General features: G+C 33.6%; 1 protein-coding gene across 1 annotated transcript; it reads right to left on the bottom strand.

Annotated features, from left to right (window-relative positions):
• Positions 1 to 1215: 1215 nt before the first annotated feature.
• On the bottom strand, positions 1216 to 16124 carry LOC128165701 (uncharacterized). The gene is made up of 21 exons (XM_052830480.1): positions 15995 to 16124; positions 11417 to 11488; positions 10499 to 10584; positions 10315 to 10410; positions 9915 to 10013; positions 9548 to 9826; positions 9116 to 9251; positions 8724 to 8934; positions 7365 to 8449; positions 7022 to 7133; positions 6726 to 6917; positions 6564 to 6600; positions 5636 to 5953; positions 5354 to 5487; positions 4722 to 4920; positions 3914 to 4033; positions 3613 to 3767; positions 2830 to 2952; positions 2638 to 2752; positions 2452 to 2545; positions 1216 to 2368 (listed from the first exon to the last, which is right to left on the bottom strand). Exons 1-21 carry the CDS (start codon positions 16063 to 16065, stop codon positions 2233 to 2235), a joined length of 3870 nt encoding a protein of 1289 aa, XP_052686440.1. The 5' UTR covers positions 16066 to 16124; the 3' UTR covers positions 1216 to 2232.
• Between the last annotated feature and the right edge of the window lie 1505 nt (positions 16125 to 17629).

The raw sequence follows: 17629 nt of genomic DNA, 5'->3' as shown, positions 1-17629 counted from the left end.
CCTTTTTAGAATGGCTTGTTTAGAATGAACGAGAGAGAGAGAGAGAGAGAGAGAGAGAGAGAGAGAGAGAGCAGTAATTGGATTCGTAATTCAAGGAAAGTGCAAATCCTTAAACTTAAGAAAGATATAAGCCAAATATTATAAATCTACTACTAGTATACTTGTAGTCATGTTACGCAAAACTTTCCAAATACCGATAACTGAAATATTAATGCATCTGACGCATCTAAAACACATGAACAGACTGGTTATCTGAGCCATTTTCGAGAAAAGAAACTCAAAAATAATTTTAAAAAACAACACTAGTAGTATTCAAATTTTATTTATCAAAACATTATTGTTTTTTATTAAAACATTATCTTAAAAAAAACAGAGGCACGGATTAAAAAAAAAATCGACGCGTATTTTTATTCATTCCCCAGATAAAACTCCCATCGTTTCTTTGGCGGGGAGAGGAGTGACCAGTTCCTTGTTTGTGTCCTTCAATGTGCACACTTTTTTAGGGGGGGGGAGAAAATTCTGTTGCTATTTATGAATGATACAAAATGTATCACAATCTTGCCATTGAAGCGTTTACATTTTATATTCAAGATAAATCTCCTGGATGCCTAGCAATAATGTGTTTGTTCTCCTCTTTTTCCTTTCATCTTAAAACTACAAAAATTTACATAACTCACGCTACTGGAGTGTCTGTCTCTTTAGCTAGTGGAGCTGCTATAGGGGAATCCTAGAACTGTGAGTGTGTGATGTGTAATGATTTCCCCTTTGACAGCAAATACATAACGTATATAAGTATCTTAGATTTTATGTACAGTTCAATGAATCTTCTATATGTGTCAATATGTTATACATGTAAAACAAAATTGTGTACCTTCATTTTCTTTTATTTGTTTAATCAAGATGGAATCTTCAGTTTACATACATGTACTTATATATATTATCTTTATATTATATGCATGTATTTCAAATATGCTTTGAATGTCACATATACTTTATGCTGTTTAGGTATTTCTTTTATATTATTATGATAAATGTATTGTATGTGTCATCCTGCGAGATGATATATAATAATTATTACTTTCTTGCATTTAAAAGGAGCTTAGTCAGGATCCCAACCATAGCAGCTGCTATTAAGAATTGAACATGGCAAAAACCCTGCTATAGTTATAGGTATTGGACACTAACATGGAGAGGAAAAACTAGTTCACAATAGTCTGAACATAGTCATCTGTTTTAATTTCATTTTAGAAGAACAATAATATGCTAAAAATGATTTTTTTATAGTATTTGTTTTCGATCGATGGATTTTTAAATAAGAAAAACAAATGGACGAACAACGAATGTATCAATGCAAACTTCTACTTAAACAAGTTTTCTTTTTGCAATCTTTGGTTGATACCCTATTAGCTGGAAAAAAATTTGTTTAAAACGTTTATTTCTATGAAAATAAATACATGATTGTATAACTTCATTGATATGCTTTATTAAGTAATTATTGTTTACAATATGATTGTCTCCGGTATGTTTGATAAGAGAGTAAATGGTAAATAATAATAACGAAGGAACAGTTTAAAGCTTAAATAAACACACAACAATAGAATCCCTGCATAGTTTTTGAGTGCTCAAAGAGTATATTTGTAAACAAAATGTACATTCAATTTATCTGTAAATCAAAATTGAAAATCAGAATCGACAATTGAACCTGCAGTATGTGGAACACTGATTTACGATGATTTGGGATTTCGTCACAGAATCAGAAAAAAGGTTTATTTCATGTATTCGACGAAAAGTGAAAAAATATAAATGTTAGTACATGTATACTAAAATAAAAAACCACATATATGATACTAATTATTATCAATAATTTGCAATCATAAATACAAAATGATAACAAAAAATATTAATAAAGCTTAGCTTCATTAAATATGGCATTTGTTTTCTTCGCATCAACAAGTATAATCTTTAAGAAGTGGTCAATAGGACACTTTATCTTTCCTCACTAATGGATCAATCTTGACAATACATAAAAATATGTACTAAAGTAAATGTTTAAAATACATGTAAATACAAACGGTTTGATGTTTTGACAAAATGTGAATTTGATAAAAAAAAATATTGTGTTATAAATAAAACAAGCAATATTTCACCCTGAAGTCAATAGCCCAAGCCAAAAAAAAATATCGTCCATGAACACTTATTAAGAAGGAGTCAAATGTTGGATTTTATCAATAACTATACGGTGTCCGCAATCTCATAGTCACACGGGTACCGTGCATCGTAATAGCTGTCCAGCAGTGTTACAATGTTGGTGAACGTCGGTCGATCCTTCGGTTTGGTTGCCCAGCATTTTTCCATTATTGATCCATGACTGTCAATCAGGAAATGATAATTATATAAATATCTTAAATTTACTTTAAACGATTTTAAGAATTTACCCTCTCATACACTTACGTTTCTGGACAAAACTCTGGTACACTCATTCTATACCCGCTCTTTACTTTCATTGGAACGATTTTCGCATCCATTCCAGGATATGGGTTCTGTCCTATAAAAAGAATAACGAAAGAAGCTTTCATTAACTATCTTAAAAAGATATATAAATTTGTTTTGTAGAAACTGTTTTAAAACAACACTTACCAGTGCTAAATGTCTCCCATATAACAACACCGAAGGCCCACACATCACTCATTGTGGTACAGTTCTGCATAAATTCGTAACATTCCGGAGCGAGCCACTTCATAGGTTTTCGATTCTGAAAATATACAGTTGCCCTTAAGAACATACTAAGCAAGGGAGGAAAAAGATTACATATAGTTTTATACTGCTTACCTTGCCACCCTTCTTGTCTACCTCGTTCTTTCCTTCTTCCGGTGTCGGTCCAAAGCCTACTATTTTTGGAACTAGGCGTGAGGTCAGAAGAACATTTCTTGTAGCAAGTCTTTTATGAACAATCTAGGTTAAGCAATCAATATCACAGATAAAGCATTTTGCATAACAATCTATATTTATATATTCCATGGTCTTTGTCTATGATAACACAACGACTCAATTTTGTAACATATAGTCCAAAGCATCATGTTTCATCAATGACTATTTTAATATTAAATCGTACAGTCGTACAATGTTAAAAATTATATAATCATTAAGGAATCATTCTTTGAACCATATTTAATCATAATCTATTTTTTTTTTTCAACTTCGAATCCTAATGTGCCGAGCTAATATCAGTTCATAATTATATATTCCATGGTCTTTGTCTATGATAACACAACGACTCAATTTTGTAACATATAGTCCAAAGCATCATGTTTCATCAATGACTATTTTAATATTAAATCGTACAGTCGTACAATGTTAAAAATTATATAATCATTAAGGAATCATTCTTTGAACCATATTTAACCATAATCTATTTTTTTTTTCAACTTCGAATCCTAATGTGCCGAGCTAATATCAGTTCATAAAACTCTAATTCCTGTGTTGCATTTTGATGATGTGAATAACATGCGTCTTAATGGCAAACATGGGTCTAAATACATTTTGATTACTTCTTAAAGAAAATTTTACAAAAATTAAAAAAAACCCTCACATTGATCAGCAGTTTGTTCTTACCCCTTTGATCGCTAAACACTCCATTCCTTTTGCTATTCCTTGGACCAGTTTACAAAACTCCGTAATCAGTTCATCGTTCACTTTATTTCTGTGTTCAACCAGCCAATCTCTCATCGGCCCCAGCTCACAGTACTCCAGTAACATATAGGGACCAACTATGGTAACCAAGGTTAAAAAATCAGGTTAGATCAAAGAAAGCCCCCCTCCTTTTTGCAAAAAAAAACAGATGTACTATTTCATTTAAATAATAAGCATTTCTAAATTTTTTAGATTAAGGTATATGAATCCAATTAATGCTTACATAGTGGGTGATTGAGGACGGAGCCGAGGAACTGAATGATATTGTCGTGGGGAGGGACCTCTGTAGCGAAGAAGCTGATCTTTGCCTGGAGGACCAGACGATCCTCCTCAGTGTGGTCCTCTGTGAAACAAGACAAGTTATTGTGACGTCATCGATAAAATAAGTAAAACACTTTCCGAAGATTTATTGAATATAAATAAAACTTTGATAAACTGTCAATTTTGGGGGGTTAATCATTGAATGTTCGTATTATGAAAACAAAATCGACGAAATCTAATTGCAACCAAAAAAATATAATTATGAAATACAGTGCACTATATACTGGCTATTCTCTTTTGAGAAGTGGACAGGCATAGCCTACATCCACTATGCCTGTCCACTTCTCAAAAGAGAATACATGTATATGCTAGCGTGCGACTAGTTCTCACCAAGTACCGTTTCTCGCCGGTGCATTGTTACGTTATTTCATCAAAACAAAATAATATATACGAAAAATTACTTAACAACTCATTTGTGATCAATGGTACTTGGCGAGAACTGGTCGAACGCCAGTACGCTCTTAAATATACCATGTTAACGTTCATTCAACAGTAAATCATAAATAATTGCACATGTTTATATCAACCTCTCTATATTAAGTACCTGAAGAAAATTATAACGTCTCTTAAGATAGATAATTACTTTTTTCAACATGTTGTTCAAATACATTAAGAGAATTAAATTGACTGAACAATATTTTGAGAAAAGCCTAAACAAAATCAAATTCATGCAAAATCAATTATAAACAAAAAAAAGGCATTTTATCAACCTTTGAGAATTTTGGCCACCGCCATATCCTTTTTGCAAATCTTTGCTAGGTAGATATCGGCAAATCCTCCGGATTTTAATTTTCCCTTCAGGTCAATATCGTCAAATCCATACAACCATCCTTCGTTTTCAGAGAACACCATTTTACCAAAGTCGTAGATGTCCTCGTCTTGGAACCTACCACTGTAAAACCCCGTTTGCTGTAAAATAAAACAAACATTCACATCAACATGGTTTGACTGCAAAAACAATCTTTTTTGTATGTAAAAAGTTTATATATCAGTATTTTTTATGAAATGTATAAATCATTTATTAGACTGTAGTAATTTTTCTACTGCAGAAACCTAACTGACCACCAAATGATGAACCTGACCAATCTATATTACGAACACAACTATTTATCGACGACACAGCATCGCACTTAATTAATATAAACTTTTGCTACGAATTGACGTCTTATACACAATGTAATCTTAACATTAATAATGATAATTTTTATTGATAGACATACAGAACGTGGTAGGTCATTTACATCATACACCCCCCCCCCCAAATATCCCCCTCTCTGCCTCTGTCTCTGTCTCAAACAAGCACAACTGCATGCACGCACACACAGGCACACTTTGTACCTACCCTTCTCAAACCCTGCATCAAGGTCACCGGTCTCTTAAGGTACATGGTCAGTCTCCGCTTTGTTTCCGGCTTCACGTGTCCGTTTCTCCAGAGGATGACGAAGATAACAATAATTCCTAGTAAAATGGCGATCACTGAAAGACACAACACATTCTATGAGATACTAATAATGGATGTAATGATATTTTTATTTTTCTACAGGATATAAAGAAATACGTTTGTAAAAGAAAATAACATATTTATATCATTTATTTTACCAAACTTTCGGTGTTGTATTCGTACCTGCGCTGACAGCCGCAATCATAGCTATAGGGATGTTAGCTGCAGTTTTAAAGGTCAATTTGCTCACAATGGGACTTGCGATTCCCGAACTATTTGAAATGACCTCGATACAGAATTCTTTTCCAGATTCCAGATTTGTTATTTCTAACTCGTTTCTATCTGTAGGGAGGGATATTTCCTTTGGGGGCTTGGATTTATCGCAGTCGGTATACAGGAATATTGAGATGTAGGAGACTCTGTAACAGGACGGGACAGTGTCCCACGTGAGCTTGATCCCGATCCCTAAATCCTCGCTCTTCAAATTTGTGATCCCTGAACCTGTAAAAGTCAATTAAAGCATACTGTTACCGCTCAGTTGTATGGACTATGAATCTGGTAATTATTGCAGATGTGGGTTACAATGGAAATCAAACTCAACAATTTATGATATTAAGTTGCAAGATTTGTAAGAGTGCAACATCGCTAAGATATGTACTGTGGTTTCATCGGTATTCATTGAATACCAATTTTCGTTGAATTCGTTGTTAATTTTATCCATGAAATTAAGTGAATATTGAACTGCAATTTCTACTAACAATTTGTATTGATATGGTCGTTGGCCACAGTTTTACGCGTATCCTTGAAACTGTGATTTTGACTTTATCCACGAAAATTGATATCCTTAAATACTAATGAAACCACAGTATGATAATCCATCTCCATCAAACAGATTTCAGAAATAGGCTGATTTCACAATGCATTGTACTGTCTTGATTTGTGAATCAAAGTCGATAAGTATTGTTTGATGAATCATTATTACTAGTAATACATAATTCTGTTGATTTCTGGTTAGTTTTTGCATTTTATAAATGCCTTGCACATAATTGATAATGTCAGATATTATAAATTGCTTATTTTAAATATGAAGAATGATCGGTATTTCACTTACTGTCGTCAATTCCATCAAATGACGTAAGATGGTTCAGCTAGAAATACAGACAATCATAATTATATATAAATATTAGAATTTCAGTTTGTGAGATCATTTTGTTCATGTGATAGTTGATAAATAAGTAAAAGAAACGGATAGATCAAGACATGTAACATGTACCTTATAACGTGTTACATTGGACGATAACATGGCTTGATTGAATGCCTCGAGTTCTAAAATTAAAGACGCATTGGACAATAGAGGTTTGTCAATGGCCAGCCAACAGTTGTTAAAGTCAAACTCCATGTCTATGTTAAAGCAGTCACCCATGGGGATGCAGTAGCATTTCTCAGAGTCTATGCAGTCAGCCGCCTGCAACACAGAGACAACTGTCCAGTAATCACTCAACTTAATCGCTATATAACAAGTTAATGTATTCAATTTGATTTGAGTTGCATTGAATATAAAGGCTGTACCTTAATTGGATCGTTGATGAAGTACCCTTCCTCGTATATCTCTCCGTTCGTTATCAGGCGCCATTGTAATTGTCGGACTCCGCTGTGCTTGTCTGATGCTCTTGTTCGTACACTATTGAATCAACAAAACTTATGCTTATATAAGATAAGTATGATATTATTGTTATTGAATTCTGTATTTAGCATTGCTAAATATGAGCAGAATATTTTTAACAGTATTTACTTATTCTAATTAAGAAATACTTCCGATCAAAAAGTCGTTTATTGCGCAATAAATATACTAGTAAAACTCTGCTTAATTGAATGTTTCGATATTTGCACTTAAAAAAGGAAAAGGTTGAACCTGCTGGAAAATTCGAATGTTCTGTTGCCTGTATTTTTCGAGAATACTGCTTCACTTGAGTACGGGGGCGATGAGTCAAAGCTTACAAGTCTGGAAGCAACCTTGGTGTTGTTTACGATATCGCGGGCACGGACTGAAATGTTTATACTGTCACCATCCTCCCACTGATGTACAATAGTATGTGTACCACCCGAGATGTTCTGAATCTTTATCCATTGGTTTTCGGTGTTCCCCGTGTTTGGAGTAGGCAAACAAGGGGAACCTGTGGTCACGGCACCAGTTGTTGCTACGGTAACGGAAGTCATGGCGACAGTACTACTGTTATTATCTGTTTCGGTATTATTTAAACTTTTAGTAAAATTATCAATGTTTGTAGCAATTTCAGTTGATGCCATCGTTGTGTAAGGAGTTTCAGTCGAAATCATGATTCCATTAGTGCTTGTTTCATTCTGTGTTTCATTTCCGGTTGACTTTGAATACGATATGTAAGTATAGTAGTACTCAAATTCTGTTATTCCATTCACGTGTTTCACGGCAGAGATTGTTCTCTTTCCATCATGGTCATCATAAAAAGTTTTAACCTTCTTCACGATTTCGTCTTTTAATTCCTCCACGTTGCCGCCTCGAAACTGAGTTGGAAAATCCTCTACAGGGAGCAAGAAATGGTTGTCGATGTGAAACGAATTTTCAAAGTAGTTTTCCCACGTGACTCGCACGGTAGAGCATCTGGATTGCCAGTTATAATTGCTCTCTTTCTCCGCGCTGGATACATGAAAGTTGTTTTCTCCAGTTGTTGTGATAGTAGAGTTTGGGTCATATATGACGATCTGTCTGGCAAATTCTGAATTGTTTGCTTTATCCGTGACCTGTAGAATTACGGAGTAAATGCCCGAATCTGGCGGAGTAAACTCGGGGAACGGAAGACTGGATTCATTTCTCGCCTCTCGATAGAATGGGTTCATCGGAGCTTCCTCCGTAAGGGTTTGAGTATGGAGTCTTTTTCTCATTCGATGGAATTCGAGGAAATATTTCTCAATTCCAGAAGGTATGTCACTCCAATCATCAACGCCAAAGGTGAAAGGATCCTTTAAATGAAATAAAAAATAAATAAATAACTGTGTCCGTACCTTTTATTTCAATTATTACTGTACATTTACATTTATATCAAAGCATAAATAATAATAAGAATAGTTAGGTCCTGTTCGCCAGACTTAGACCATCGTTGATATATTACGAAGTTCAAACATCGAAAAACGCTATATACAGAAAACCTTCCAAACCAACAATTGTCTGTGATGATACAGAACATGTTGTCTGGTGGGCTTTACTTTCCTCTGATATTATTTCACACTATTATACCTTGGATGCATCAAGTGGGATTTTCAGAGGAACATCATTTGTTGTGGAGCAATTGTTAGTGTAAGAACAGTGTTTAGGCTTAGTGAAGTCAAACATAAAGTTGATATGCGTATTGGTTATGGACCGATTGAAACTCTCCCGCGTGTAGAACTGACCATTGTGCCAGAGATCTCTGTAACCGCCGGTTTCAACAACGGCTTCAATGGTTAAACTAAAAAAAAACATAAGCTAATGTTTTTGCATTTTTCAGACATCTTTACACGTGGGTAAAAAGGATTGTGAACTCAGTGTAAGCATTTCAATTATTTTTAAAACAGAATTGAAGATTTTCAAAATATTTTTTTCAGGGGGGGGGGGGGGGAGGATGTATGACTGTATTAACATTTACATACTTATCGCCGTCCTCCAAGGTTCTGTCAAACTGATCGTAAGAAATGTGGCACCTGTACACCTCAGTGGACGGTGACGTGTCATTGTAGGACACGGGACACGGGAGGGTCGTGTTCAGACTGACGTCAGTGGTTCCACCTGAAAATCAATGTAAGAAACTTAAATCTAACAGAGATACATCGGCAGAAATTAGAAATAGATACATTTGATACAGGTTTTGACTAACGGCTGTTTTAAAGACAACAAATCCGTTATATATGTACAAAATATAAAGCTTGTACGAATTTGTGATTAATCTCTCTTCCTGTATTATTATATTTTGGATAGTTATATTGAATTAAACTTCAAAATCGATATAAAAATATATATTTAAAACTAAAACTGATTTCAATCTTTTTAAATGAACAATTAACTGTAGATAGTTAAGTCCGTACTTCCTCCTCGACCGATTTTTGAGAGAATAACACGGCTGTGCGTTGATATGATGCCAAAAGCTGAGCCGTTGATGTAAGACGGCGGGTAGGGAATGTTGGGATTGTAGATTGCCTCGAAATCAATCAGGAAGTAGTTGTAACTCTTCCGGCCCACCCACAGTAATTCAAAGCTAGAGAAAGCGTCGGCGTTATATTGGTACAGCTGGCGATTATCTGATCTCTTGACGTTCTTTAGGGTGGCGTTAAATCTTGACAACGTTGCCGTTTGCGGACTTTCCACTAAAAAGAAACAATTCATCGTTTGTGAGAATTGCTGTAATTTCTATCGTAACGTTGTATTTTTTTATAGATTGTAACATATACTTACTTTGAAGACAGGATGCTCCACTGAAACCTTCATCACAAATGCAAGAGCTACCGTTACATGTCCCGGGGAAACAAGGTTGTAAATGCGAACACGTGACCGCTAAAATATCAATATACAAATAATTAGGTTTTAGACGTTTAAGTAAGACAAATGGTGAATATGAGTGTATTAAGATTATTTCTTGAGATCTGAGAGGTAGTTCAAGTTATGCAGACAATCAAATAAATTGATAACAAGAATCAAAAAGTCACCGTTGCTTGATTTCCAACCCTTTTTGCCATAACAGATGGAAGATTTTTAAGGTTGGTTTAAAATCGCATGCTTTGAATTTTATAAATGTGCGGTATGTTTGATTTGGTGCAGATGACACGCGCCGAAAACAACACTAAATGCAACATACGTTCTTGGCAATTATTTCCTCCAACTATAGAAGGACAGGAACATTGGTTCGGAGCAACACAGGTTCCCCCATTGGCACACGGAGGATTACATATCGCTGGAAGAAAAAATTCCAATTAAAACATTGTATACATGTATATTGATCTACTTGTCAAAGAAATATAAGATTCAAAAAGCATTCTTACGGGTCTCGCAGTTAGAGCCAATGTAGCCCGGGCAGCAGACGGTCGAGATTTCGTAAACTGATATACGTCTGTATCCACTCGAGTCACTGTAAGATGTGTGTATACAGTTATAAGTTCTAAAATGGCACTAATGGATTGGAGGAATGCACTGTTAAACTAAATGGTCTGATACAAACGGTTTCTTGCAATGCCCTTTCTGATGACGCAGTGCAAGGAACCACAAGAGAAAACAGGTCAGAGAGTTTTGAGACAGGCAGGACTTCGTTTTGAAACTGAAATGATCGACGAGGTTCAAATATTAAATTACTTTTGAAATATTTTTAATGTGAACCCGAAATTAATAGTTTAGATATTAATGCATTAAATTAAACAACAGCAACAACATAGATAAAACAACAGTGTGTTTCCAATTCCAATATTAATCTTATAAAGGAATACGTAGTTTAGGGGGAAAATTGTTTTATTTTGATATCTTTTGAATTAAGATCTGAACTGGTCAGCCAAAAGGTTTCTCGTGACAGATTTCAAATACACTAAATACACTTAATATTGTTATTCATACACCAAAGTTTGGGGTAGCATCATAAAATGGTAGGGCCTTGATTGGCTCAGTTAATAGTAACGAATAAGTAATGTACATTACTAAACAGAATTATCTATATTATCTAGTCATGAACTGCAGAAGTACTGCAGACAAATTAAAGCTCAATTGGGTCTGTTATGCAAACGTCCAAAAATGAATAAAAGTAAAAACCCGAAATGATTTCTTCCACATTTAATGTCTAAAAGCCGGAAAAAACACTTCTTGTTTAACTTGGCATTATATTAGTGTCAAAATAAGATGCTTGTTGAATTATGAAATACCAAAATGAGATTATTGTATACAAGTACTAAGTCAATGGAATTTTTGCTACCTACCACCACCACAGAGTCCTCGAGGCGCAGTAATGCTGTGCTGCATAATACATGGTTTTCTTTGTACATTTTGTCCTGAAAATACAATTATATAATTATTGTCAATGCGAAAGAATTGAATTGTTGAACTGCACATTTTCTTTAATAGCTGTATATGGCATCACGTAATCTATATACGGGTTTATTTTTTGCCCTGTGTGATTTTCGCTCCTCTTGAAAACAGTTTCGCCCCGTCTCGAATTCGTCAGGTCGCCAAGACATAGTTATATTTTAAAAGAGATAATTTGAAAACAAAAATTCATCAAGTCTTAAATTTGCCAGTTATGGAGGCAAAAGGGGCGAAAATAAATTGGAGGCGAATATTTTTTATGTATACTGTAAATTGCATTGGAATTTGTCACTGGGATTTAAAAATTTTCAAGTTCATATTAATATCTTTTTTATATGCTCTTTTCGAAAAAATAGAAAAACTATGTAAAAATGCATTAGATTTCAACACTTTCTGACCCCGCTGTGACCAATATTTCAAATCACTCAACGCAGTCCTCAACCAACTGAAATCCTTCCAGGAAAAGAACATAGATTTGAGGTCAATTCTCAGATTTGGTGACGGTAAGGCGGGGTACGGTATTAGGCTTTAACTTACCTATGGACGAGTGCAAGGTCAGGCCAATAGGTCACACACGGTACCATATACATAGGGGTCCATTAATTTCCTTGAATTGACAACACAATATTTTTAACTTTTTAATAAGATATAACTGATGTCTTTGCTTCTTAACCTTCCTTTCTATAGGGAAATGTGTTTTCGACCAATGAAATAAAATATTCGGTTTACTAGTAATTATTCCAAGAAATGGGTAATAATAAAGTGTTAATTAAAATGTTATGTTGGGTGGATGAGTGCAATGTCACACACAGACGTTGGGGAAAGAAATAACAGAGTCTGATGTTCAAATTCCAGTGTTAATCCTTCAATTTTACTAAACTGTTTGCATATACCTATTGCTTTCTTGCTTTTTATATCCTAGTGCTACCATTTACAGTATTGATAGATGTTTTTATCATTTAGAACATGCAAATTAAAAAGTATTATAAACTTGTATGCTCTGAAGGTATCTAGTGACATCTTGAACAATGTTGAAAGATAGAAACAAAGCCTCTTGGTAGGAATTATTGTCTGGTATTTTCATTTCCTGTCATTAGTTATTCACTTCAAATCATGTCTGCTTGTCCATTTCTGTAACATTATATACGAGACAGACCGAGTAATCTAATGATCGTCTACCCTTTGTAATTAAAGAGCTGCTATACACAATGTACATGTATTCGATATCGTAATTATATTGAAAAACAAAATTAGTATTAGTACTTAATAAGAACTAAAATTCAAATATTATAATAGTAAGGATTAAAAAAGACATAAATATCATAATGGAGAAGTAAGAAATTTTCATTTTAAGAAGCAGATTATGAAGGCAAAATGCATGATCAAGTACATTTATTGGTTCCTTATGTATAATAACACAGAGAACTTTGCAATTTTTTCTTATTTTCCTTATTGAGGGCAACAGAGTTCAGACAAGTGAATTAAAATAAAATACTGTCTGAGAAAATCCCACAGTTTTCGGTTTGTGAAGGTATTTTTTCAATTAGGTATCACTTAAAGAATTTTAAAAACAAAGGCTGTGTTTGAATAAATATTTATTTTTATGGGTGTATTACTCAGAAACTTAAGAAATATTATTGTGAAAATCAGAGCAAATAACCATCGTCCCCAATAAAGGCTGGTCGATGGAATAGTTTCGACGACAGGAAAGATTTTGGAATTTGTGTAAAACATGGTGATGCACAAAATTCAAATTGGAAATGTTTATTATTGTCAATTCAGGTTTTTTGCCCAACAACCAAAATTAAAACTGTTACGTTCTATTATATTTGTTGGCAAACTCCACCTTTTTATTTCTTTAAAAACGTTGTTTCTTTTTAATACTTTATTAAATTTTCTTTACAACATGAGCTTTATATGTCTTATGAGTGAGAGCGCCCTGGTAGAGTTTTGGGAAAACCGCTTGGTAGGAATAGGGTGGGAATTTCCTCTCTTATTCTGTTATTTCCGGATGTTGTTTAATAAAAATATGTGTTTCTCAAAAACATATTCATACCGGTATAGACACAATGTCATAGACAACTATCTATTCAAGGCATGGCCTAGATACCTAATGGTCATTAGCCACATGTACAACAGTCGTGATACGTACTGTAATAAGATTATTATATAGCAACCAAGGAACATTTTGTTACGAGTAAAAGGTTAGATTAACATATATGTATTTTAATAGGATATCGTCAATATTAAAATTTTTAATAATTAGAAAAGAAATATTTATTTTTAGAGACTTTGACTAGTTGTTTTTGTTTTGTTGATGAAACTCTTTCGATGACAGAATAGTGTAAATGAAACCAGCTCCTAAATAGACTTTCACTTTGGTTATTGTATCATTTTACAAAATATTTTCCGTAAAAATTTGAAAATATGAATGAAGTTGATTCTTCCAATAAGACAATTTAGTGCTCTATATCTTCTTCAAACTACAACGAATGCAATCAACACAGGAAAATTTGTACACCTATGATCATGATTTAACTGTATTCAACCAACACGATTATTGGTAACGCAAATATTTGTTTTCAATAATATACTTACATGATCATATATTTAAGAACGGCATATGCTTTTTTAAGTTTTGTCTATTGATTGCTGATAAATATGTTGTTATTTTTATTATAATGTTAATTTGTTCCCCATGTTCCGTCCCGATGGTTACAGAACCATACCCGAAAATATGATTTCAGTGAATGGGGTACGCTGTCATTAAAAGAGAAATTCTATTTTTAAGCGGTTTTACCAACAAAGGAAATTAAATCGGATTGAATTTTAAAATTACCATTGAAAATTACAATTCAACAATATTTCCAGAAGGTGAGATGGTCTTACCGGGGCCGGGGGTCTCACCAAGGCTAGTTTTTTATTTTTTAATTACGAGGATAGATATACATTTGGGGAGGGTCTTTGCTACAAACTCGGGCCTGGTCATGTTGCATTCAAAATCGGGACACCAGTGATGACGCAGCTGTAAAAATTATGAAATAAAGGAAAACTCCCATAACGAAACTATAAATGACGTTATAAATGGATGACACTTTACGAATTAATGAGTGTTTTCCCCATCAGATTATATGCGATTGTATTCCATTGCTTTGAAACGTCCTGGTAATTTATGGATAATAGTAAACGCCCCTTTTGAAATATTATCGTCACGTGATCTAGCAAGCTTAATGCATGCATCTAGCAAATTCATCACAAAGTCAACGAATAATTGAATATCCCGCTAATACCAGTCTATTAGAAAGTTCTATTTTATGTATATCTTATCATACCGCTATCTCGGTCTGATTTTCTATAGAGCGAAAATACAATTAGATATTTCCATTTTCCAGTGTATTTGTGATAACACTAGGAATCGATGTTGTTACGTATAGTTTAATGCATTGCATTTTGTTCACCCAGATCTACAGTAAATAAGAAAATCTTTTTTTTTCTTCAGTACAAAATTAAAGTAAACCTAATATTTTTGGCGTTCTTAGTCAAATTATGTGAATTTGTTGCGTTCTTACTACACGTACAGTGAATGATAAATACATAAGTTGTTGATTATCTCAGTATAAAAAGCTTCTTATCTTCCATTTAAGAAAAGTTTCCCTTGTTTTCAACAAAATATCATCCCTTTTCTTTCAGGGTTGTAAAGGGAAGTTTTTTTTCACACGCCAAACCTGATGATATTGAATCATTCTATGAAAATCTTAACAAATTGTATATATACAAAAGTATATTCATAAAAGAAAATAAACAAAAATATAAAAAATATCTAATCAATCAAGCAGCATTGTTACAAATGACAACTATTTTCCTCGTGATGGTTTTATACACAATGTATGTTATTTAGGATATCTTACGTGCGATATCATTTTGCATCTTAACAAATTAAACATATAAAAGTTTAAATTATTAATTATGTAGATTACCCAAACTTTAAGATTATAAACAAACTATTAAACAGATAACAAAACATTTCAAGCAAACATTAATATTAATGCTCTTCATATTTCAATGATTTTCAAACAGTCACTTAATCAGTTTGTTTATAAATGATAAAATTTCTTTTTGTAATCATTTTTGTCAATATGTAGTTAGTTTCTGTGTTAATACCGCAGCAGAATTTGTTATTATTCCTATACTTGTCGTAGTCATTTTCGTCACCCATTTCAAGATTTAAACTATTATACTTCTAAGTAGTGCGGTGTTAATTAATGAAATTAATGATGCAAATTTAGATGTTTTATTCTTCCGAAAAAAAACAACACATTCTTTTTTTCACGTTGTATATAAAAGCTGATTCCCCGTAAAGTTACACCAATTTATTAACCAACCACTATTTAGACAAATATTACCTACATTTTTATATTGGTAACTGAATTTACGTAGGCGATAAATAAGTACAAGTAATTATAGAAACTTACGACTCTAAGACATGCGGCCAAAATCCAAGAAGAACCGCCAAGATAGCGTAAACAAGCACACACCGATCCATTTCACAGAGTCCGATAGCAGGGGATTTCGATTGGTTTATATGAGTTTACAGCAGGAAGTGTATACCCAAAATTCCAGGTGTACCATTCAAATCTTTCGTTCGATCTTTACGTACTATTTAGCATTGTACGAGGTTTAATTACAGAGACAACAATACGTATACCAAATACATGTACATAATATTATCATGAACCTGGCTCGTGATTGCTTTTTTACGTGGCTTAGATTCCGTATGTAGTTTTTCACATGAAATACGTCTGAGACGGAACTAAGTTTGTCCGTGGTAGGAATGAAAGTATTGGCTTTAATGAAAGATAAACTAGATTTATGAAAAACTGTGTTTCTTTTATTCGAATGGAAGCATCGTCAGAAAAAAAGATACGAAAACTTCATCAGCAAGTGAATAGAGCATTAATGGAAAACACTAAGTAGTACATTATTACAGTAGTACATATGGTGATTAATGCTATTCACTGAAGAAAAAAAACACATGCGGACTTAGAGGAAGGAGGGAGTCCAAACTAGAAAATTTAAACTTCATAGTCTCGGACATCCCCCAACGGCAAGCAAATTATTCCTTAGACCCCGCCTTGGGAAGATTTGCTGGATAATAATATTTAAAATTAAACACAGTTGATATATAGATAAAATACGCGTTCAACATCATTAAATTATCTTGATTCCGTTTGTTTGGGTTTTTTTTATAAATAAAAGAGCCTTTTTAGAATGGCTTGTTTAGAATGAACGAGAGAGAGAGAGAGAGAGAGAGAGAGAGAGAGAGAGAGCAGTAATTGGAAAGTGCAAATCCTTAAACTTAAGAAAGATATAAGCCAAATATTATAAATCTACTACTAGTATACTTGTAGTCATGTTACGCAAAACTTTCCAAAAACCGATAACTGAAATATTAATGCATCTGACGCATCTAAAACATATGAACAGACTTGGTTATCTGAGCCATTTTCGAGAAAAGAAACTCAAAAAAAAATTTAAAAAACAATACTAGTACTATTCAAATTTTATTTATCAAAACATTATTGTTTTTTATTAAAACATTATCTTAAAAAAACAGAGGCACAAATTAAAAAAAAAATCGACACGTATTTTTTTTCATTCCCCAGATAAAACTCCCATCGTTTCTTTGGCGGGGAGAGGAGTGACCAGTTCCTTGTTTGTGTCCTTCAATGTGCACACTTTTTTTTAGGGGGGGGGGGGGGGTTCTAACTGTGCGTGTTTTAAAGGCATAGCATCTTGCAATGAAATCAGAAAAAGCCAATGGCCTAGCTTCATTATCCTCCATGTGTTCAGATTCTTGTATCGCAAATACACCCGTTGTATAACAATGTACAACAATGTACAAATCTGACAAGTAGGCCCCCAAAAGCTCATTTTGCTGAACCCGTTGAAGTGTGTATTAGATACATTTGATGAGTACGCATTTAAAATCTTTTGATACCATTGTTAAGCATTTCGTGCTTTGCATATTATCATTGATTTTAAATTATAAGGGGACTTCCCGAACAATTTGGTTATAAAATGTGGGTCCCCTAAGTGTGTCTGGCCTA

The sequence above is a fragment of the Crassostrea angulata genome, chromosome 10, assembly GCF_025612915.1.
Source record: "Crassostrea angulata isolate pt1a10 chromosome 10, ASM2561291v2, whole genome shotgun sequence".
Taxonomy (NCBI): domain Eukaryota; kingdom Metazoa; phylum Mollusca; class Bivalvia; order Ostreida; family Ostreidae; genus Magallana; species Magallana angulata.
Note: the sequence above shows the minus strand (reverse complement) of the source record. Positions and strands in the feature narration are given on the sequence as shown.

Coding starts and splice junctions, on each gene's coding strand:
- LOC128165701 (XM_052830480.1), bottom strand. CDS start 16,065: ATGGATCGGTGTGTGCTTGTTTACGCTATCTTGGCGGTTCTTCTTGGA. Junction 10,585..11,416: donor TCGAGGACTCTGTGGTGGTG/GTAGGTAGCAAA, acceptor CACATCTTACAG/TGACTCGAGTGGATACAGAC. Junction 2,753..2,829: donor TAGACAAGAAGGGTGGCAAG/GTAAGCAGTATA, acceptor GTATATTTTCAG/AATCGAAAACCTATGAAGTG.